We start from the raw sequence: 24,370 nt of genomic DNA, 5'->3' as shown, positions 1-24,370 counted from the left end.
CACCAAACATGTATAGGTTTACTTGTATCTAAGGGGTTAAAAAAAATTCACAAGCTTGTCCGAAAAACGTGGCGCACGTTTTGCGCCATTTTCCAAAACCCGTAGCGTTCTCATTTTTCAGGATCTGAGGCTCAGTGATGGCTTATTTTTTGCGTCTTGACCTGACGTTCTTAATGGTACCATTTTTGCGCAGATGCTACGTTTTGATCGCCTGTTATTGCATTTTGCGCAAACTTTGCGGCGACCAAAAAACGTAATTTTGGCGTTTGGAATTTTTTTGCCGCTACGCCGTTTACTGATCAGATTCATTGATTTTATATTTTGATAGATCGGGCATTTCTGAACGCGGCGATACCAAATATGTGTGTATTTTTTATTTTTTTAACCCTTTAATTTTCAATGGGGTGAAAGGGGGGTGATTTGAACTTTTAGGTTTTTTTATTTTTTTTTTAATTTTTTAAAACTTTTTTTTTTACTTTTTTTTTATTTTACTAGTCCCCCTAGGGGGCTATTGCGATCAGCAATCCGATCGCTTTGCACAATCTGCAGATCTCAGCTACAGAGCTGAGAACTGCAGATTTGCTGCTTCACTTTCAATGCCGGCTGTATTCCGGCATTGAGAGGAAGTGACTCATGTTAGCCACAGGCGTCATCACATGACCCTGTGCTACCATGGCAACCGCCGAAAGTCACGTGATCATGTCACGTGACTTCCGGCGGGGGCGGGGTAAGTCACTGTCATGGCGGCGCCCATATACATATCGCTGCCAAGACTTTGGCAGCGAAATGTAAGGGGTTAATGGCCGCGGGTGGAAGCGATTCCACCCGCGGCTAGCAGGCACACATATCAGCTGTTGATAACAGCTGATATGTGCGCGTCTCGCCGCCGCCCGCCGGCGGCATGGGGCGGGGCTTACCGGGACACGATCCATGACGTATCTAGTACGTCATGGGTCGTTAAGGGGTTAAATGCGGATTGCACATTTTCTGTTAGTACAATAAACCTCATTTCAATCCAGAAATATTACTCAGTCCATCAGTTATTAGATATATGAAACTGAAATAGCTGTTGCAAAAACCCAAATTGTTATAAAGAAAAAAGATTAACATTAATAGGGGTGCCCAAACTTTTTCATATGACTGTAGATAAAATAGGATCATGCCCTTCACAATAGGTGACCTCAGTACTATTCCATCTCTGTGTATAAAGTTCTCAGAAGTTCAGATGGATGGCCAATAATCATGAACAAAAAAATAAAATGAAATCAGAAAATAAAACAAATAAAAACTATGTATCCTCTTTTTCTAAAAATAGACAAAAAACCCAAAACATCTATTCAGGTTTTTCAGATTTCTTGATATCTGATACCAAAAACATGTTTGCTGTATTTGGCATTTTCTTTACAAATTCTTAAGAATTTAATGAGTCTTAACCATGAATTTATTTATGTTCGTAGCAACCAACAAGTCCTGGTTTTCAAATAATGTTTGCTCAACAGGATAAATGGAGGTGTGATAACAAATCCGTATGGTTTTAGATTTAGGAACCATTTTTTCAGTATAAATTCAGACTCACAGGCTAGACCAGTAATCTACAACCTAATGATGGTGGTTTACAGGGCAATCATCAATGGACCCTATATAGATCACAAGCCAAGCCCTACATTCAACTTTTTCCATGCCCTCAGATTTCGGGCCATGCCCAGTCATTATGACACTCCACCTCTGGCTTCTGACTGTGTTGTCCACATTTGGAACTGTAACCATCCTGTAGACAGCATAAGACAGTCTATAAACAGTGAAGCATTACAGACTCTGGCTGTAGAGTGCGGTGGAATTAATGGTGCTATATAGTTGAGTAAAATAAATTCTCCACAAGGAAAAATATTATCCCTTAGGCTGTAAGTATTATTTTTAACATGACAACACTAACATACAATTACTCACATTGCCAATGAGCCACTGTTGGGGTGTATTGCTCTATGTTCTTGTAACATCTGATGGAGGCCACAGGCTTAAAAAGACTACCTCAGACAGATATGGCACAATACAGTCACTTCTGGCAGATCACCTTTTAACCCCTGTAAAGGGATCTGGTCTTACAGTGGGATCCAGTGGAGTGCTGCCATGGAAGGGCTGCCAGCCAGAGGAGCAAACCAGAGGCAAGAGGTGTCGTTACGCAAGGTCAAAACCAAGAAGTCACATCAGAGACAAAATCAGAAGTTAAGCCGGTATTCCCATTTCAAGCAGAGGTCAGACAACAGGATGTGCAAAGTATCACACTGGAGCAAAAGATCAGAATGACCTGGTCTAGGTGAACTGAATAACTGGCACACACTGCCAGAAGATAGCAGTAATCATGGCATTAGTGTAGCGCTACTTAGTGACAGTGACAGTTCTGTACAGTTGAATCTTCACCCAAAACAGTTTGTTTTCAGACCCTGATAAAGCCCTTGAACATATAAACACTATAATCTAATACAGAATTCCTTATAGAAATCCTCTTCAAAACATGGTACCAAATAGATCTCAAGAACTGAAGTTACAAGTAATAGTAGATATCTTCCACCCTAAGGCTGCCGACCCAAGGGCCAGACAAACCATTTGAAATTACATAATAAATGAAACTTGACAAACTTTTATCAAATTGTTTGAATTTCTTTATATGCATAAAATAAATTTTTTTGCTGAGAAAAATACAATGCACTTACCTTTGAGTCCTCAGATAGTTCTAAGGGGCTCTGTCTTACACTAGGGTCTCCGCTGCAGCCTGACAATTGAGACAGCTGACTTAGATCCCATAGTGACTTACTGGGCCGTCCCGCTGTCGTCTTAGCCACTGACAGTCTATTCCTCTGAACATTCTTTAAGATATCACTCAAAGCGCTGTGAGATTCCTGAGCACTTCGGAAGCTCATGGTAGGTCCTTCAAAATTGCGACAAGCAGCAAGGCGATGGCGAATGGAGTAATCAGGCACGTTTACTGCTTCTTTACCTATAGCGGAAGAGTCCTGCGGTACACCTGAAGTCCTGGTAAATCCAGCATCAATACCATTATTTTTTATTAGTGCTGGTACAACAGTCCGACGCTCTGCTATCTTATTAATACTTTTCGAAAATTGTAGTCCACTACTGGGGGTCAAATAAGGGGACGAATTGACATCGGTTGGCTGCAAGGCTCCATTGGTAGTGAATCTTTGCGGTGACGAAAATCCATTTGTATAGGGTTCTGCCACAACTGGTATAACCTGTGCAGGGAAATTCAGGTTTTCAGTTTCTTTAGTCACAGCTGGTGTAGGGGAAGGGATTATAACTCTATCATGGGTATCTTTGTTGGAATCTTTGGCAAAATCATATCTCTGAAGTGGTCGAGAGGCTGCAAACAGGGTGCGAAACTCATTATCAAATGAATCCGTTATTTCTCCAGTTAAAAGTGTGACCAAGTTCCGGTCTAGTCTTGAGTCACTCCATGTGAAGCTGAAAAAGAAAGATTATACTGTATAAGTTATAAATAAAGATGTCTTACATTTTTCACACAATAGATGATGTTTCTGGGAAAATGTTATACAACATTGGACTCCATTCTGCATGGGGGTTTATCTACTCGGGGCAGATAATTCATTCATTTTAACCCCATAATGACTATATGTGTCATGGACTATGTCAGGGTCTTTGGAGCAGGCTCAAAAGCAAAGCCCGTTCCACATAGTGCAGATGCCAGCTATATTATATAGCCATCATCTGCCTGTAACAGCAACGATATATTGCTGTATAAAGTAGAAAAGATCAGATTTTCGCAGGTTCAAATAAAGTAGAAATTTCTTAGAAATATAAAAAACCCCATAAAAATTCAAATCACCCCTCTTTCCAGTTTTTGGTCCCTTTATGAGACTTGTAGTTCAGACAGAAACAAGTAAGTTTGGGATGGTTTATGTTCTTTTGGTAGGGATGCACTAAGGAGTGATTGGATAAGGACAAGGCTCTGTTTGGGGCCCTTTACAAGGAAAGAGTAAATGAGGTTCACTCCTCAGGGTCCTTATACCTCATCTGGTCAATTTAGAATATAACATGGAAAGGATGTTTCCGGGACTTCCCAGACCCACTGGACTGACTTCATACATACAGCTTGAGACTGTAAGTCTAAACCAGATCCATTCATAATACTTTGTGTGAATGACCACTTTTCCACTTTTGTGTCTTTATGCTACATGACTTTTTACATTTTCATAACCGATCCGATGACTTGAAGTTGGGTTCCAGGGCTGAAATGACTTGATCCTATGAAAGACTGACCAGATAATTGTGGGTAAAATGGATCATGTGTTACACTTTTATGTATAGTTTTATATTTGACTTTTGTCTATTTTGCACATTATCAAGGTTTCAAGCTACAGCAGCAGAATCTCCTAGCGGGAGATGTTCGAATTTCTTTGTTCCACAACTGTGATAAAGATGTTGTCCAAGATTGAGGACAAATATATGGTATGTAATAACATCAGTAGTTTAACGGAAGCTCTGAAGATAAGTCATAATCCAGAGAAATGGAGGTTCTTCATCAATTCATCAAAAACAAGCCTAAAATCAATCTTGTAGCATAATGGCAATGCGCTACCTTCAATTCCAGTTGGTTATGCCGTCCACATGAAAGAAACCTATGACAACATGAAACAGCTGCTGAGGAGCCTGGACTATGACCAACATTTGTGGCCCCTCTGTGGGGACTTATTCTCTTACTTGGTCTCTGGGGTGGATACACAATGTACTGCTGCTTTCTGTGTGACTGGTATAGTCGTGCAAGAGAATATCAGTACAATAAGAGAGACCGACCTCTCCGACATTCACTTCAGCCAGGGAGTAAAAATGTTCTGCATCATCACTTGAACCACATAAGATTTTGCTACCGCCATTACATATCAAGTTGGGCCTAATGAAGAACTTTGTAAAGGGAATGGATAAAAATGTAAAAGCATTCATGTATCTCATTGATACATTTCCAACGTTGAGTGAAGTAAAGATTAAGAAAGGAGTTTTTATCCAACCTCAGGTTCATAAGCTTTTTCAGGATGAAGCGTTTCTCCATTTGTTGCAGGGCAAGGAAAAGGCTTCATCGGTAGTTTTCGCAGTAATGGTAACTAGTTTTTTGGGAAACTCGAGCGGATAACTATGAAGAGTTGGTGGAAAATCACAAAACATATAAGGATCTTGGCTGTAACATGTCCTTAACCCCTTTAGTCCCCAGTGATTTTCCGTTTTTCATTTTCCTTTTTTCATTCCCTTCTTCCAAGAGCCATAACGTTTTTATTTTTAACACACATCATTAGTACAAACTGTGCGGTTGCACAGGCACCAGGAGTTAAAGGAAATCTGCCAGCAGGTTTTTGTTATGTAATTTGAAGGCATCATGTTGCAGGGGTTAAAACATAGAATTCAGAGATGCCTGTCTTGTCAAGGTCTGATCTGTTGTTTTTTTGCTGTGTTTGCTTAAGCAGCAGGACTTATCATTTCTTGATTTCTCTGTCACATTCACTGCAGACAAGCACATCTCCTCCTGTGATTGACACCTCACTGCCAATGTACAATCTCTATAGAGAGCCTAGTGTAGGCCAGGACAGCTATCTCAGCTCTGCTACATGGATAAATCTAAACATTCCGATTGTGTCAGAACAGCTACACCCAGTAATCTAAGTGATGCATGGTTGGATTCAGGATCTCTTTGTTTACTGCTTTCAGATAAGGTAGAAAAAACCTGCTGACAGGTACCCTTTAAATAACATACCACCAATGAATCTAATAAATTATGATTAATTTAGGAATTGCATGACTAAAATCGTGAAAGACTTGCATTGCCATAATATAGACTATATGTTTACTACTGATGGTCCCTGCAAAGCAGGGATGGAAAACTACTCCGCCAATATGGAGTTATTGTCATTACATATTCTGCTAAACTGGAGTTTGAATTGATTTTTACTTAAAGAGAACCTGTCAAAATGATTAAATACTGCAAACTAATGGTATGCAAAGTATGTACAGGGGCTTTCATGCTGAGTAAATTCTTCCCTTTCTTGTAGAAATCCATTTAGCTGTTTTTGAAAAATAAATAGTTGAAATCAAATGCTAATGAGATATTAGTGCAATTGGGGGGACACTTCCAACTCTCCGCCTTCTCCGGCTTTTCTCCACCTCCTGCCTCTGATTGATTGACTGGTCCCTGATGGATGAGTTTCAATCAGGAGGCAGGTGGTGGGTGTGTGACGCCCTGGGCAAGCCAGGGGTCACAGGTCATAACACCACACGCACCCCACATTCCCTGCAGGTACACTCAAGGTCAAAACTAAAATCCTTGTTGCCTTCCTCCAGGGGCTGGTGTCCACACCAGGGGGTGGGCCAGGCGGTTGGCTCCGCCCACCGAGGAGTTCACAGACCTGGAGGCGGGAAAACCAGGTAGTTGAGTGTTAGAGTTCAAAGTGGAAGGAGTAAACAGTGAAGGAGAAGGAAGGAAGTGAGAGTAGTGACAGAGAAAAGTGACAGCAAGAAGCCTGAAGTTGGTCCGGGTGTGTGCCCCGGACTGAGACAGCAAGGTTGGCAGACGGCGGTGATCGTCTGCAGGAGAGATTGCTCGGAGGTTGCCGAAAGGACCACAGACGGGTGGTGACCCGACGGTACCGGAGCGGTATACAAAGAACAGTCAGCACCAGGGCAGGGGCCTTTCGGATCCCGGCAAGGCTAGGAGTCGCCATAATTTGCCAAATCCGTCAGTGAAGGGGACGACTGTCTCCCAACAACCAAGTCCCGATTGAAGGCAACAGTCCAACCGTTAAGGGGAGACACCGCCACCGCCAAGGCACCAGTTTCCCAGGGCCAGCGCCTGCGGGCAAGAGTGGAGCTCCTCCGGCTCATATCCAGGTCGGGGAGCGGGTTACCGGTGGGAATCCATCGCTACCAACAGATCACACATAGGTGCAGGGAAGAGACCGTCACCGTCAACTGCAGGGAACATCAGCACCGTAACCGTCCGAGGGACCCGTCCAACCAGCCGTTTGTTTACCGAGAACTGTGTCGTGTTTACTGGCTGAGTGAGTACCTCCGTGCCGTGCGGCACAGCGCTGCCCCTGCGCCCCTGCACCTCCACAGGCCCCATACCCACCTGTGCACCATCCAATCCCATCACTGGGCCCCGGGATCACCAACCCCTACCCACGGAGGGGCAAACAACAACTGGCTGCTCCATACCACCACTCCCGAGTTCCCCAGCCAGAGCAGCGGTGGTGTACACTCAATCACCACAACCGTGGGTGGCGTCACGGACAATAAACTATCCCAACAACCAAACCCCTTTCACTCACGGGCGAGGAGCGCCGCTAGAGTCCCCGGGATCCGGCCCATCGCTCGAGCCACCGAGCAGCAGCAGGCCGCAGCAGCAGCGGCAGCCGGACCCGAGCAGTGGGAGAGCGCGGCGTCCCCTCCTCCGCCCGCGACAGGTGCGATTAAGGAGAAATGGCAGAAGAGCTGCAATTATTTTGTCCAACTCCACTGCACTTGCCAACAATCTTAACTCTGAACAGCCAAATAGGTTTCTACAAGAAAGGATGAACTTAGCATGGAAGCCCTTGTATATACTGTACATGAGATGAGTTTGGGGTGTAAAATCCTGATGAGTTTCTTTAAGCTTCGTTTAAGAGCCCCTTTAGTAGTAACTGATGTCAAAAACATAAAAATGACGTTTCTTCACTCCCTTACCTATATGTCCCGGTGATTACAGTATTACAATCAACCAGCAGAAATTTCTCTTTCACCGCTCCAGTTACTTGTTTCAATTGTCGCGTACTAAACGAGCATCCAGTAAGTACCCGCACTCGAATATTCTGTCAAATACAAATAAGAAGTGCGTACAGTAAAAGCAGACAGAATATATATCTATATAATGCTGAAAAAAATGCCTCTTATTTTTACATTAATTGGTATTTATTATTTGCAGGTTTACGTCTTAATTTTTTCTCAGTCCACTTTCGATCAGGTAATATGACTATATCATCAGTATTCATTAAGCCTAGAACGCATACCTTGGGCCTCGCAGGCTTGCTAGGTTACTTGTTTTCTATGGTTGATTTCCATGGTTGCGCATTCTAGGGTTAACAAAGCCTAGACGCTACTCATTAAATGATGGAGAGGTTAGATCAACTCCAAAATGCTTTGTCTAAACAAAGCCTTTTAACTGCATTGGACCATACTCTTCTGAATCATTGGCAAGTGCCCAAGTGAATTCACATGTGGTTTACCTGAATTGAAGTTGATGAGCTTTAGCGAATGGAGTGGTAACCTGGCTAATTGATTGTGCCAACCAACGGTAGTATTTAGAGTCATGTCTGTTATCACACAACTTGTTTAAGGTCCACACCTGTTGAAGCACGACTGCGCACGAAACGGCCATCGGCCAGATGTGACCCACATCCACCTGCCCTCACGTTTTAATGGATTAAAGAACAAAGGACATTTTTAATGCATTGGTGAGTGCCACCTTTTTCTTTCTACGATCTTTTAGGTGACCAGTTTTTTCACTGTTCGTTACACACTTACTCACTGATCCATACTATAGAGCCTGCTTTTTGTATTTTGACTTGTTTTTTTTTCTGCATCATCATAAAATCTGTCACACTAAAAAGATTTCTGAACCTTATTAGTTATGTGCCTATAAGGTCTGTAAAACTTTATAAAACACTATTTGCATAGCGTAACATATAGACATTCAATACAAAATAAGTAGAGGGTCAGCGCTAAAACCCAATGTTTCAAATGGTTCTGCAGCTAATTTTTTAGGCAAAAACCCTTTTATTGCCTGAAAGAAACTAAATCATACATATAATATATAGAAAGAATTCTATATATAAATTTGCGCTGAACCACAACAAAATGAATTTGGAAAAAACTATGTAATATATATTTTTTTTTTTAGACATGGCACTCCAGGAGTTATCAGCAGGTGCACAAGTAGGATCCTGTCCCATAATAGGTGGTATAAAAAAATTGGGCACTTAAAAAATGATGCAATAGAAGTCTTCTATGGATTGCTTGTATGAATAAATCACACATTGCATTGTTTTTTGAGAGCCTAATTTTTTACACCAATAGACCTCACAGAGAAAGAGGCGGTATCATGGCAATGAAATCTCATGTTTGCATAAATTCCCATTCAACAAATACAGTACAATATTGTACAAAAAGAACATTTTTCAAATAGTCAAACATGGACATCAATGCTCCTAAGAAGATGAAGAAGGTGCCATTATTGAAGTACCTATAAAGGAGCCATGGTTTCTCCACTGGAGACAGTTGTCCATATTAAAATTGACCCCATTTCCCCGTGAGCCTGTTTTCCCCTTCATGACCAGGCCATTTTTTTTAAATTCTGAACCAGTGTCATTTTATGATGTAATAGCTCTAGAACGCTTCAACGACTCCACGTGATTCATGACAGACGGTATTGCATGTTAGTGGTAAATTTAGGACAAAAAAATGTTTTGGGCTAAAGCTTTGAAATTTCAAACTTTGAATGTTTATGCTCTTAAACCAGACAGTTATTTCATAGAAAATAGTTAATAAATAACATTTCCCACATGTCTACTTTACATCAATATAATTTTGAAACATCACTTTTTTTTGTTAGGAAGTTAGAAGGGTTCAAAGTTTATCAGCAATTCTCTCATTTATCCAACAAAATTTCTAAAACCATTTTCTTATTGACAACTGCACATTTGGAGTGACTTTGAGAGATCTAGGTGACTGAAAATACCCAAAAGTGACCCCATTCTAAAAATTACACACCTTACACTGCTCAAAACCACATCCAAGAGGTTTATTAACCCTTTAGGTGCTTCACAGGAACAAAAACAATGCCGGAAAAAATGTAAGTTTTAATTTTTCCCACATAAATATTACATTAACCCTAAATGTTTCATTTTCACAAAAGTAACAGGAAAAAAATGCACCTTACAATTTATTGTGCAATTTTTCCTGAGTGTGTCGATGTCCTATATCTGATGGAAATCTACTGTTTGGGCACATGGTAGGGCTCGGAAGGGTAAGGAGTGGCATTTGACTCTTAGACCCCACAAGTAACTTATCTAGATGGCTGGTGAGCACCTTGAACCCCAAAATGCTTCACAGGATTTTATAATATTGAGCCTTGAAAATGAAAAAATAAATTTTTACCACAAAAATGTTGCTTGAACCCCAAATCTTCAATTTTCACAAGAGTAACAGGAGAAAATGGACAGTAAATACTGTTCCGCAATTTCTCCTGAGTACTCTGATATCCTATATGTGGTTGAAATCTAAAGTTTGAGTGCATGGCAGGGCTCGGAAGGGAAGGAGCGCCTTTTGACTTTTTGAATGCAAAATTGTCTGGAATAGTTAGCGAACACCATATTGCGTTTGGAGAGCCGCTGATGTACCTAACCGTGGAGCTCCCTCAAAAGTGACCCCATTTTGGAAAGTATACCCTCAAGGAATTTATCTTGATGCTTTGTGAGCAATTTGAACTCCAAGATGCTTAATAGAATTTTATGATGTTGAGCCGTGCAAATAATAATAAAAAAAAAAATTACCACAAAAATGTTGCTTTAACCCTAAATTTTTCATTTTCACAAGTGTAACAGAAGATAATGTACAGTACAATTTGTTGTGGAATTTCTCCTGAGTATGCCAATATGCCATATAAGGTTGACGACTACTTTTGTGGCACAGTAAAAAGTGAAGAACGGAAAGAAAGTCATATTTGAATTTTCATTTAATTGGAATGGTTTGCAGGTGCCATGTCACATTGACAACGCCCCTGAGGTGCCTAAACTGTGGATCTCCCTCACAAGTGACCACAGTTTTAAAACTAGACCTCTAAAGGAATTTATCTAGATGTTTGAGCACATTGAACCCCAGTTGCTTCAAAATTTTATAAAGTTGAGCTGTGAAAATGAAAAAATACATTTTTTAACCACAAAAATGTTGCTTTAACCCAATTTTTTTCTTTTTCATTAGGGTAACAGAAGACAATACACTATAAAATGTTTTGTGCAATTTCTAATGAGTATGCCAATACTCATATGGGGTCAAACCCCCACAAGTAACCCCATTTTACAAACTGCACCCCTCAATGTATTCATCTAGGGATGCAGTGAGCATATTGATGCTTACAGGTATGTCACAAAAGTTTATACTATTGCTGACAGAAGAAAAAAATAATTACATTTTCAAAGCTCAAATATTGTCAATTTTTACAAAGGTAATATGTAGAAAAAGGTCCTAAAATATGTTTCACTATTTCTGCTGAATGTGGCAATACCCCACATTGGACTGTAAAGTACTGTTTGGCTGCACCACAGGGCTCTGGGGGGAAGGAGCATAATTTGATTTTTGGAGCACAGATTTTCCCAGAATCATTTGCGGACTCCATTTGCAGAGCCCCTAAGTGCCAGAACAGCAAAAATTTCCTCAAGTGACCACATTTTGGAAATTACACTCCTCTGCGAGTTCATCCACAGGTGCTATAAAGATATTGACTCTGGGGAACACCCATGGAGTAAAACAGTGAATATTGCAGAATAAAAAGTGCAAATAAACCCTTATAGTGCCTGTCACAAACCACCGGGGGGGTCACTCAGAAATCCCCCGCGCTGGCTACCAGTACGTCACAATCGGGGGGTAACAAGTGGGGGTCACCCCTCCTTTATACCTCCCGACCGACAGACAGAGCACGTGACGCGCTCTCTAGCGCCCCTCTTATAGTCAGGCCAATTATGGAATTGCCCGACAATAAGCAAGGAGGCCGCTATACTACTTATGCCGATTATTGAAGGGTCCCCGGTGAGAGTAAGGTATATATTCCCCCGACCTCCGCGGGCGGAATATATAAAATCTCCCCGAATCTCACTGGCCTCCCCACAATAATCCTTGGCACAATTCGCTGCCACCAACCGATTTACGGTAACTATTAGCCGAACACACAGACGTGGGATTCAAGATCGAGATAACAGAACAGCCCAAGATTAATTATATAATTTAATCAGCCTAAAGCACACTAGAACTACAATATATACAATAGGGAATGTACAGAATATACATATGTCAGAGTACAGTTACAATCAAAGCATGGGTTACAAACAGGCATACACAGTTCCAGCAGTTACCTTGTTGCGTCTGGCCACAGGGGGGCGCTGTAGACCAGGTTTCCAGGAACTCCCTCACAGGTCTTTCCCAACCAGGCCCCCGAGCAGAAGAACACTGGAAAATGGCCGAAGTAGGGTTATCAACCTGGGCAGATCCAGGTCCCCTCCTACCTTAGTGACCTCACAGGGAAGCACTGCCACTCCCCCTGCATGGATCAGAATTATCCAGCAAAGGGGATATTGGCCCTAACTTTGCCTGGGAGCGTCGTAGGCGGACGCCAATGCTCTCATTGTGACAGTTATGAATTTAGCTACAGAACGAGGGGACTCATGACCTGTCTGCCAGTTCCCCATTGGCTGATATCACGCCTGGGGCATTTCCCAATGTCCTGCTCCCATAAAAAGGGGGTGCCGGCATCGTCCACATGCGGAGACACCATTTTTATGGTTGCCATATTTATCGGAAATATGGCTTGCGAGATATGAACCATTTTTTACTGGAGTCGTTCTGTCTGGCTATTTCCATAGCCTTGCTAACTAGCTAGCAGCTCCTACTACAGGGTGACGGCAGGGAGTCATCCTGTGTCCATTGTTCCCACACCACCTCATTTCCATATCACAGGACATGGCCATGGGATTTGTTGCTAAACCAGTTGTGTGAAGGAAAGGGGGGGGTGACACCAGGAGGGGGCTTCCTGACATACTTGAATATCATGATTTATCGTCATATCTCCGGATTTACCTCACACCTCCCCCCTTTTGAGGGCGCTAGGGGGCAGCACACTCCGGTGTTCCCCCGTGCGCCCGTCCGCGACCTCTCCTTGTCGGGACAGCCCGTCTGCGTTACCGTGGTCACGGCCCCTTTTGTGGCGAATGGTGAAGTTGTATTGCTGGAGCGCAAGGCTCCATCGCAACAATCGCCCATTCGTCCCAGAGACGGTGTGCAACCAGCTGAGGGGATTGTGGTCCGTCCCCACGATGAAGTGGCGCCCGTATAGATAGGGTTGCAGACGCTGCAGGGCCCACACTATGGCCAGGCACTCCTTCTCCATCGTGGAATAGGCAACTTCCCTTGGTAACAGCTTCCTGCTCAGGTACAAGACTGGGTGCTCTTGGCTCGCAGAGTCCACCTGGCTGAGCACCGCACCGAGGCCGAAGTCACTGGCGTCGGTCTGTACTACAAACGGCCGCGTGAAGTCGGCTGCCTGTAGCACGGGCGGGCTGGACAGGGCGTCCTTTAGGGCCCGGAAGGCTGTCTCGCAGTCCATTGTCCAATCGACTGCAGAGGGCAGCTTCTTCTTGGTGAGGTCCGTCAGGGGCTTTGCCAGGCTACTATAGCATGGAACAAACCTCCTATAGTACCCAGCGGTCCCCAAGAAGGACATCACCTGCTTCTTGGTCCTGGGGGTGGGCCAGGATGCGATGGCCTCCACTTTCTCAGGCTCGGGCTTCAGTGTTCTCCCACCTACCCGGTGACCGAGGTACTGGACCTCGCTCATGGCCAGCTGACACTTTCCCGGCTTGATGGTCAAACCTGCCCGGTGGATCCGCCTGAGCACCTGTGCTAGATGCTCTAGGTGGTCCTCCCAGGTGGGACTGAAGACGGCAATGTCATCCAGGTACGCGGCCGCGTACCCTTCAAGTCCCTTGAGCAGGGTGTTGACCATCCGCTGGAAAGTGGCAGGGGCATTCCTCATCCCGAATGGCATCACCGTGGACTCGTACAGTCCAAATGGGGTAATAAAGGCAGAGCGTTCCCTGGCCTTGCGAGTCAGGGGGATCTGCCAATATCCCCGGCTCAGATCCATGATGGTCAGGTACTGAGCCCCGGCCAACTGATCGAGCAGGTCATCGATGCGTGGCATTGGGTACGCATCGGCGACCGTGACCGCATTGAGCCCCCTGTAGTCCACGCAGAACCGAGTGGTTCGGTCCTTCTTAGGGACGAGGACTACAGGCGAGGCCCAAGCGCTGTTGGATGCCTGGATCACCCCCAGCTTCAGCATCTCGTCAATCTCCTGGCGCATGTGTTGCTGCACCTCCAGGGAGACCCGATATGCTGAACGCCGGATCGGGGGATGATCCCCAGTGTCCACGTGATGGACAGCCAAGTCAGTCCTTCCGGGCTGGTTGGTAAACAACCCCCGGAAGGGGAGGAGGGTGGCCCACAGCTGGGACCGTTGGTCTTCCAAGAGCTGGTGGCCAACCTCCACATCCTCAATGGATCCGCCTGCCCTAACCTGGGCTAGCATATCCAAGAGGGTTTCCGCTTCTCCCTCCTCGGGCAGGTTGCACACGGGGAGCGCACATGCCTCCCGCTCATGATGTGCCTTCATCATGTTCACATGGAAGGGCTTCCGCCTTCCACGGGCAGGGTCCAGGGTGACCAGGTACGTCACAGGGTTGAGCTGCTGGTACACGAGGTATGGGCCTTCCCAGGCTGCCTGAAGCTTGTCCTGTGGTACGGGGACCAGTACCCACACCTTTTGACCCACTTGGTAGGTCCTCTCACAAGCGTTCTGGTCGTACCAACGCTTCTGATCGGCCTGGGCTTGAGCCATATTGTCGTGTACCAGTTGCGTCAAGGCCTGCATTTTGTCCCGGAAGCGCATGACATACTCGATAACCGACACTCCAGGGGTGGCCAAATCCCCTTCCCAAGCCTCTTTCACCAGAGCCAGGGGGCCCCGCACACGTCGCCCGTACAGGAGCTCAAACGGTGAGAATCCTTTTGAGGCCTGTGGAACCTCCCGGTAAGCAAATAACAGGTGTGGGAGATACCGATCCCAGTCACGCCCATGGGAGTCGACCAACATCTTAAGCATCTGCTTTAAGGTGCCATTGAACCGCTCGCACAGGCCATTAGTCTGTGGATGGTACGGGCTGGCCACCAGATGTCGCACCTGGACTTGCTTACAGAGGGCCTCCATCAGCTGGGACATGAATTGGGTCCCCCGGTCAGTGAGCATTTCCTGGGGAAAACCCACTCGGGAGAAAATCTCCAGCAATGCGGTGGCCACCTTGTCAGCCCGAATGGACGACAAGGCCACTGCTTCTGGGTACCGGGTGGCATAGTCCACTACCGTCAGTATGAAGCGTTTCCCGGAGCTGCTGGGGATGGCCAGCGGGCCGACCAGATCCACAGCCACCCTCCTGAAAGGCTCATCGATGATTGGCAGAGATACTAGTGGGGCTTTGGGGCGTGGCCCCGCCTTCCCCACTCTCTGACAGGTTTCACACGAACGGCAGTAGGCAGCCACATCGGCCCCCATTTTTGGCCAGTAGAAATGCTGGTTTAACCTGGCCTTGGTCTTAGCGATCCCTAGGTGTCCGGCCATCGGAATCTCATGTGCGATCCGCAACAACTCCGTCCGGAACGGATAGGGTACCACCAACTGTCGGTCCCTGGGCCACGCCTCCGGTGAACCCTGCTGGACCGTGGCCCGGTACAGCCGTCCTTGGTCCCAGACCACTCGCTCCGGGTCCGAGTCCGAGGGAGGCTGTGCCGCCTGCTCCTTAAGAGCTTTCAGGCTGTCGTCAGCTTCTAACGCTGCCTGAAACCCCTGACTAGATGTGGCCAGAATCGACGAGACTGTCACATCTTCAGTCAGTACCCCGGGACCTGTGTCCTGGCCTCCACCTGACTCGGCTGCCACTTGATCAGAAGGGGAAGAGCTATCGGACCTCCGGGAGGCCCCTTGGCTTCCAGCACTCCCACTGCGGGTGACAGCGGCCACAGCCGCTGCGACCGTGGGTCGTGCCTGCTCCTCCTCCGTTCCTGACCAAGTTGCCGGTTCAGGCAGACCTACCTGGCTTCCTGACACCCCGGTTGTGGGGGAACCATGCACCGAGATCTTACCTGGGAGCACTTCCGCTCCTGGACCGGCCCCAATCTCACCTGCCTGTTCCCCTCCTGCAGCAACAGAACCCCGCTGTGAAATCTCTGGGGACCCCACATTTGCTGTGGTAGCCCCCACCCCACACACTGGTCCTCCCCCTGCAGCACCCTGCTCTCTGCTTATCCCTGCAGAGGGCAACAGATCCCAGCTCACAGGCTGGTTACTTGTAGAGGCATTGTCACACCTTTCTCTGACCCCCTCCCCTCCTGTCACAGCTGCAGCTGCGTGTGTGTCTATGGTGTCTATGCAAGCAGAAATATCAGAGTTCACTCCCTCCTCCCTTACATCATTCATAGATAACACATTAACATTGTCAGGAGTCATGTCAGTACTGGCTGAAGGTTCAGCCCTTGGTTGGGGCCCAAACTGGGAGGTTATCTGCCCCAAATCTGTCCCAAGTAGCACGTTTGCAGGGATCCGATCAGTTACCCCCACCTCCCTCACCCCTCGCCCTGCGCCCCAGTCCACATAAATGTCAGCAACAGGCAGCGCCGGGTCAATGCCTCCAATCCCGGAGACAGCGAGGGTTTTTCCAGGGATCAAGTCTTGGGGGGACACCATCTCAGGCCGCACCAGAGTCACCTCCGAGGCGCTGTCTCGCAGTCCTATGGTCACAGACCGGCCGACGGTGACAGGTTGGAAGCTGTCCAGGGACCTACCACCACCCCCACCCACACAATACACCTTGGGCGGCCCTTGGGACGGGGACGGAGCCGGGGCCTTGGGACGCTGAGGGCACATGGCCTTGAAGTGTCCAGGTAGGTTGCACTGGTGGCACCGTCTTGGTTCCGCCACGGGCCTGGAGAGGGGAGTTGAGGGGGACACCCCCTGCAGTCTAGGGGCAGGTGGGGCAGTCGCAGAATTCATCTTACCCCCTCTCCAGGTGCTGCTGGTGGCTGCTCTCCTGGCTTCCGGAGCCCGATTGTTGGTGTAGTCATCGGCCAGGGCAGCTGTAGCCGTGGACCCCTTTGGCTTCTGGTCTCGGATGAACTGGCGGAGATCCTCAGGGCAGTTCCACAAGAGTTGCTCCGTGATGAACAAGTCCAGGATCTCCGGTCCGGTGGAAAGCTGCAGGCCTTGGGTCCAGTGGTCGGCAGCTCGGGCAAGTGCCCGCCGGTGGTCAGCCCAGGAGTCCTTTGGTCCCTTCTGTAGGCTCCGGAACTTCTTGCGGTAGGACTCTGGAGTGAGGTTGTACTGTTGGATCAGGGCCCGCTTGATGGTGTCGTAGCCCTGATCTGCCTCAGCAGGCAAGTCACCAAGGATATCCAGGGCCTTACCCCTTAAACGGGGGGTCAGGTATTTGGCCCACTGGTCCTTGTCCAGATGGTGCTGCAAGCAAGTCCGTTCAAAAGCAGTCAAGAAAGAGTCCAAGTCTCCATCCTTCTCCAGCACTGGGAAGTCCTCAACACGGACCTTTGGAAGTTTGGTGTCTCGAAGGTCACATGTGGCTGATGAGGGCCGGAGCTGAGCTAGCTGCAGCTGGTAGTCACGGTCTGCCTGTCGCTCTCGCTCTTCACGCGCTGCCTGCCGCTCTCGCTCCGCAGCCTCACGCTCTGCGTGCCGCTCCGCAGCCTCAGCGTCACGCGCTGCCTGCCGCTCTGCCCTGCGCTCTGCCAGGAGTTCCTTGTAGCCCTTCTGGTCTCCAGCCTGGAGAAGGGCCATAGCCATTTGAAGAAGGCTATCCGAGCCTCCCAGGCTCGGTGGAATGGCACGTGGTGATCTGCGGCACGCTGCGGAGCCTGGTGATTCACTGTCCCTTTCAGAGCGGAGGGCTGGCATCTGGCTCGTTGAGGAACCTTGGGTGAGCTCCTCCTCATCTTGTCCAGCAGTGCCCGGTTGCGCAATGTCCTCGGCAGAACGGTTTTCTGGCGTCGAGCTCCTGGAGGACTCGTGGGCAACCTCCTCATTGCTGTCCACAGCACCGTCCTCCCTCTCTTCGGCTCCTGCCTTAGCATTGGCCAGTTGCATAGCTCTGCTCCTGGTGCCATCAGCCATTCTTGCAGACTTTTGGTCACTGACACAGAACTGACACCTGATGCCTCCACACACCTTACAGTATCTGCACTCTGACACTCTAGTGTTGAGCTAGTCTGAAGACCCCAGCAGCCACAGCTGCTGCAGGCAGTCTTTAGTGTCTGGGAGTATGGGTCTCACACTCACACACACTATTATCTCGATCCCACCGCTATGCCACCAATATGTCACAAACCACCGGGGGGGTCACTCAGAAATCCCCCGCGCTGGCTACCAGTACGTCACAATCGGGGGGTAACAAGTGGGGGTCACCCCTCCTTTATACCTCCCGACAGACAGAGCACGTGACGCGCTCTCTAGCGCCCCTCTTATAGTCAGGCCAATTATGGAATTGCCCGACAATAAGCAAGGAGGCCGCTATACTACTTATGCCGATTATTGAAGGGTCCCCGGTGAGAGTAAGGTATATATTCCCCCGACCTCCGCGGGCGGAATATATAAAATCTCCCCGAATCTCACTGGCCTCCCCACAATAATCCTTGGCACAATTCGCTGCCACCAACCGATTTACGGTAACTATTAGCCGAACACACAGACGTGGGATTCAAGATCGAGATAACAGAACAGCCCAAGATTAATTATATAATTTAATCAGCCTAAAGCACACTAGAACTACAATATATACAATAGGGAATGTACAGAATATACATATGTCAGAGTACAGTTACAATCAAAGCATGGGTTACAAACAGGCATACACAGTTCCAGCAGTTACCTTGTTGCGTCTGGCCACAGGGGGGCGCTGTAGACCAGGTTTCCAGGAACTCCCTCACAGGTCTTTCCCAACCAGGCCCCCGAGCAGAAGAACACTGGAAAATGGCCGAAGTAGGGTTATCAACCTGGGCAGATCCAGGTCCCCTCCTACCTTAGTGACCTCACAGGGAAGCACTGCCACTCCCCCTGCATGGATCAGAATTATCCAGCAAAGGGGATATTGGCCCTAACTTTGCCTGGGAGCGTCGTAGGCGGACGCCAATGCTCTCATTGTGACAGTTATGAATTTAGCTACAGAACGAGGGGACTCATGACCTGTCTGCCAGTTCCCCATTGGCTGATATCACGCCTGGGGCATTTCCCAATGCCCTGCTCCCATAAAAAGGGGGTGCCGGCATCGTCCACATGCGGAGACACCATTTTTATGGTTGCCATATTTATCGGAAATATGGCTTGCGAGATATGAACCATTTTTTACTGGAGTCGTTCTGTCTGGCTATTTCCATAGCCTTGCTAACTAGCTAGCAGCTCCTACTACAGGGTGACGGCAGGGAGTCATCCTGTGTCCATTGTTCCCACACCACCTCATTTCCATATCACAGGACATGGCCATGGGATTTGTTGCTAAACCAGTTGTGTGAAGGAAAGGGGGGGGTGACACCAGGAGGGGGCTTCCTGACATACTTGAATATCATGATTTATCGTCATATCTCCGGATTTACCTCACAGTGCCCATATTTTGTGCCTAGCTTGTGCTTCTGGAGACATACCCTCCTTGTAAATTATGCAGGCTCTCCTCATTACAACAATGCCAAACATGTGGACGCTAACTGTTGTTTAGGTACATTGTGGGGCATTTGGATTGGGAGCGCAGATTTTGCAGATTTTCCAGAGCTTTTGTGCTACCAGTAACGTGGAAGCCCCCAATATTTCTGTTAACAGATGATGGACCTGAGTGGGTACTTTGTGTGGATTGAGTCAAATTCTATTTGGTTGCGATTGGGATACAGAACATTTTGGATGAGACCACATTTATGGCTACATTCACACTTGTGTTGTTTTGCATCAGTCACAATCCGTCACCTTGAGTAATTATGGTATCCTGCAAAATATTTTGCAGGAATCCATTTTTTCCCCTTAGACTTCTATTAGTGACGGATTGTGACTGATGGCCCTGTGTTGCATCCGCCACGTTATGGATCAGTCGTTTACTGACTGACCTTTAGGCGGTAGGAACGCACAATGTAACGTTTTTTGTGTGCGGCGGATTGTTTTTTTACCGTGAGCATGCGCACAGCAAAAAACCATGATCGACTGTCAATTCAGATCCAGTTCCAGCGGCCGGAACAATCGGCTGATCGGCCAGTGTTTGTGAACAATCAGCTGATCGCCCCGGCAGCTGACTTTTGTGAATGATCAGCTGATCGCACGGCGGTCGGCTTTTGTGAACGATCAGCTGAACGCCTGGTGGTCGGCTTTTGTGAACAATCAGCTGATTGCCCGGTGGCCGGCTTTCGTGAACAATCAGCTGATCGCCCAACAGCCGACTTTTGTGAACGATCATCATTCACAAAAGCCGGCCGATCAGCTGATTGTTCACAAAAGCCAGCCACCGGGCGATCAGCTGATCAATCACAAAAGCCGGCGGCCGGTAAAACAGTAAAAAAAAAAACCTAATGGATCGTTATTTGCGGCATCAGTCACATCAGTTGTGCCACTATCTGCAACGCATCCGTTGCATCAGTCACACAACTGATTGTGACGGATGCAAAACAATGCAAGTGTGAATGTAGCCTATCTTGTGTTCTATGCTGAGCACTTACATTTGGGTTTCCATATACATCTTCGAAATACATGATTATTTTTTTGCTGATGGAGCTGTATGGCAGCTTGTTTTTTGTGGAACAAGATAATGTTTTCAGCTGCATCATTTTTACTTATTTATTTTTTTTAACTGAGTTTTATTCCACTTTTTTTTGTCAGCTGTATGATGACGGTGTTTACTGAAGTGGTTAACTAGTTTGACAGTTTTAGAGATCAGGCTGTTACAGACCCAGAAATACCAAATATACAGTATGTATTTATTTTTGTGCTTTATTTTCTGATTTTTTTTAGGTTTTTAACTTTTTTTTTCTTTTTTACTTAGTCCCTATATGGGACATTACCTTTAGCTGTTATAATCACAGATGCACTGTTCTGCCATGATCAATCATAGCAGCACAGTGCAGCTGCCAGAGCTACACTGTGAGAAGCTTCAGTGATCATGCTGCAGGCATCCCATAGTTCGGTGACCTGGAGTTCATCATGACAACCTTGGGTCACCATAGCGACGATCGGGCTCTCAAGATCACGTCAGAGGTGCACTAATGGAAGGGGAGAGGTAGTGTGATCCTTTTCCCAATTCCCTAAGTGCCGCAATTGATGTTGATTGCTGCATTTATGGGGTTAAACAGCCAGGAACAGCACGGTCACCATCCCTGGCTGTGACAGCCGGGGTTTGGCTGTCGGAAAAGCCAAGTTTCTGGTGGCGATTGCGGGGCCACTGCTTCCTGTACCCCTGCGATCACCATGAGATAACCTATACGTCCTTCCCATAATGTATAAGGTACGTTGATGTTCGTGAAGGACTTAAAGCGTAACCATAATTTTAATTTTAATTTTATAAATCAATAGCACACATGAAAATAAGCAACTATGTAATATATCTTATTTGACAAATTTGCTTCTTTCTCTGAGAGAATTGGTCAGTCATTATCAAAATTCTTGGTTCTGAGGTAAAATTTGTTTTCAGGGAAGACTTTCTCATTACTGGGGTCGGAGATAAGAGATGGCAGCTGGTGCTGATGAAATTCTATGTAGATAGAAGAGGGAGGTGGGGCGGATCTCTGACTCTAGTTCCTCCCTCTGCTTCTAGCTCCTCCCTCTGTGTTTAGCTCCTCTCTCTGCCTCTAGCTTCTCTCTCTGCCTCTAGCTCCTCTCTCTGCCTCTAGTTCCTCTCTCTGCCTCTAGTTCGTCCCTCTGCCTCTAGCTCCTTTCTCTGCCTCTAGTTCCTCCCTCTGCCTCTAGCTCCTCTCTCTGCCTCTAGCTCCTCTCTCTACCTCTAGCTCCTCCCTCTGCCTCTAGTTCCTCCCTCTGCCTCTAGCTCCTCTCTCTGCCTCTAGTTCCTCCCTCTGCCTCTAGTTCCTCCCTCTGTCTCTAGTTCCTCCCTCTGCCTCTAGTTCCTCTCTCTGCCTCTAGTTCCTCCCTCTGCCTCTAGCTCCTCTCTCTGCCTCTAGCTCCCCTCTCTGCCTCTAGTTCCTCCCTCTGCCTCTAGCTGCTCTCTCTACCTCTAGTTCCTCTCTGCCTCTAGTTCCTCCCTCTGCCTCTAACTCCTCTCTCTGCCTCTAGCTCCTCTCTCTGTCTCTAGTTCCCCCCTCTGCCGCTAGCTCCTCTCTCTGCCTCTAGTTCCTCTCTCTGCCTCTAGTTCCTCCCTCTGCCTCTAGCTCCTCTCTCTGCCTCTAGCTCGTCTCTCTGCCTCTAGTTCCTCCCTCTGCCTCTAGCTCCTCTCTCTGCCTCTAGCTCCTCTCTCTGCCTCTAGTTCCTCCCTCTGCCTCTAGCTCCTCTCTCTTCCTTTAGTTCCTCCCTCTTCATCTAGCTCCTCTTTCTGCCTCTAGCTCCTCTCTCTGTCTCTAGTTCCTCCCTCTGCCTCTAGCTCCTCTATCAGCCTCTAGCTCCTCTCTCTGCCTCTAGCTCCTCCGTCTGCCTATAGCTCATCTCTCTGCCTCTAGTTCCTCCCTCTGCCTCTAGCTCCTTTCTCTGCCTCTAGCTCCTCTCTCTGCCTCTAGTTCCTCCCTCTGCATCTAGCTCCTCTTTCTGCCTCTAGCTCCTCTCTCTGTCTCTAGTTCCTCCCTCTGCCTCTAGCTCCTCTCTCAGCCTCTAGCTCCTCTCTCTGCCTCTAGCTCCTCCCTCTGCCTATAGCTCATCTCTCTGCCTCTAGTTCCTCCCTCTGCCTCTAGCTCCTTTCTCTGCCTCTAGCTCCTCTCTCTGCCTCTAGCTCCTCTCTCTGCCTCTAGTTCATCTCTCTGCCTCTAGTTCCTCCCTCTGCCTCTAGCTCCTTTCTCTGCCTCTAGCTCCTCTCTCTGCCTCTAGCTCCTCTCTCTGCCTCTAGCTCATCTCTCTGCCTCTAGTTCCTCCCTCTGCCTCTAGCTCCTTTCTCTGCCTCTAGCTCCTCTCTCTGCCTCTAGTTCCTCCCTCTGCATCTAGCTCCTCTTTCTGCCTCTAGCTCCTCTCTCTGTCTCTAGTTCCTCCCTCTGCCTCTAGCTCCTCTCTCTGCCTCTAGCTCTTCCCTCTGCCTCTAGCTCCTCTCTCTGCCTCTAGCTCGTCTCTCTGCCTCTAGTTCCTCCCTCTATCTCTAGCTCCTCTCTCTGCCGCTAGCTCCTCCCTCTGTCTCTAGCTCCTCCCTCTGCCTCTAGCTCCTCCCTCTGCCTCTAGTTGCTTTTTCCTCCTGTCATAGAATCTCATCAGTAAAAAAGTAATATAAAATGACGATTACGCTTTAAGGTGACGCACATCTGAAATTGAATATTGAAGTTGAAGCACAATTTGGTTATGCAAAAAGCGGCAAGACAATACATAGAGGAAGTGGACACACCAATTTATTTTCTATATAAAAAAAGAACAACCCATACAGGAGTGTGCATAAAAATCATGGGGCCCCATAGCAAAAGTCCCAAAAGGGCCACATCCAAAAAAATGATTCAGTGAAGTGGGAGGGGTCATGATGCATAGGTGCAATCACAGAAGGGCATACCTGCCAAATTTTAAAGAGAAGGAGAAAGATATGTACTACAGCACATTCATAGTGATTGTTCCCATGCTGAAGTTCCTTTGTTTTCTTACTCACTGCAATAACCCTTTCATGGGCCACATACATTATGATGCTCTTCAAAATATTTCCCCACCCTACACCGTATGATACCGCTACAGTGATTTCCCCACACAAATTACCCCAGTACCCCACACTGCCTCCCATATGCACATTAAGATGCTAGCACAGTGCCTTATCAAAGTATAATTCTGTTATAGTGTCCTCCAACACAGTATGATATCCCCAAAGTGCCACCCAAGACCATAAAATGCCCTCACAGTGCCCCAATAAACTTTGATGCCCATACAGTGCCCTGAGCACAGTATTATGTCCTCATAGTGCTCCCAGCACACTGATGTCTCTGCAGTTCCTCCACACACATTATGATACATACGCAATACAGTATGATACCCCCACACTCCTCTTAACACATTATAACAGTCAACCCTAAGAGCATGATCCCCCTCAAACAGTATGATCTATTCCAAAGCCTCTCCTCACACAGTATGATGCCCCAACACATAGTATGATGCCCCAACACACAGTATGATGCCCCAACACACAGTATGATGCCCCAACACACAGTATGATGCCCCAACACATAGTATGATGCCCCAACACATAGTATGATGCCTCAACACACAGTATGATGCCCCAACACACAGTATGATGCCCCAACACACAGTATGATGCCCCAACACACAGTATGATGCCCCAAC

At 47.3% G+C, this 24,370-nt stretch overlaps 1 protein-coding gene across 1 annotated transcript in view; it reads right to left on the bottom strand.

Moving 5' to 3' along the window:
* FAM83E (family with sequence similarity 83 member E) overlaps nt 1-24,370 on the bottom strand; it is a 163,323-nt gene that overhangs the window by 89,244 nt on the left and 49,709 nt on the right. The window contains exons 4-5 of the mRNA XM_075327888.1: nt 7,741-7,865; nt 2,712-3,477 (exon numbers count right to left, since the gene is read on the bottom strand). Coding sequence (XP_075184003.1) covers nt 2,712-3,477; nt 7,741-7,865 — 891 coding nt within the window. The remainder of the gene's footprint in view (nt 1-2,711; nt 3,478-7,740; nt 7,866-24,370) is intronic.

This window comes from Anomaloglossus baeobatrachus, chromosome 11 (assembly GCF_048569485.1).
Source record: "Anomaloglossus baeobatrachus isolate aAnoBae1 chromosome 11, aAnoBae1.hap1, whole genome shotgun sequence".
Classification (NCBI taxonomy): Eukaryota; Metazoa; Chordata; class Amphibia; order Anura; family Aromobatidae; genus Anomaloglossus; species Anomaloglossus baeobatrachus.
The sequence above is the reverse complement of the archived record's forward strand: the minus strand, read 5'-3'. Positions and strand labels throughout refer to the sequence as shown.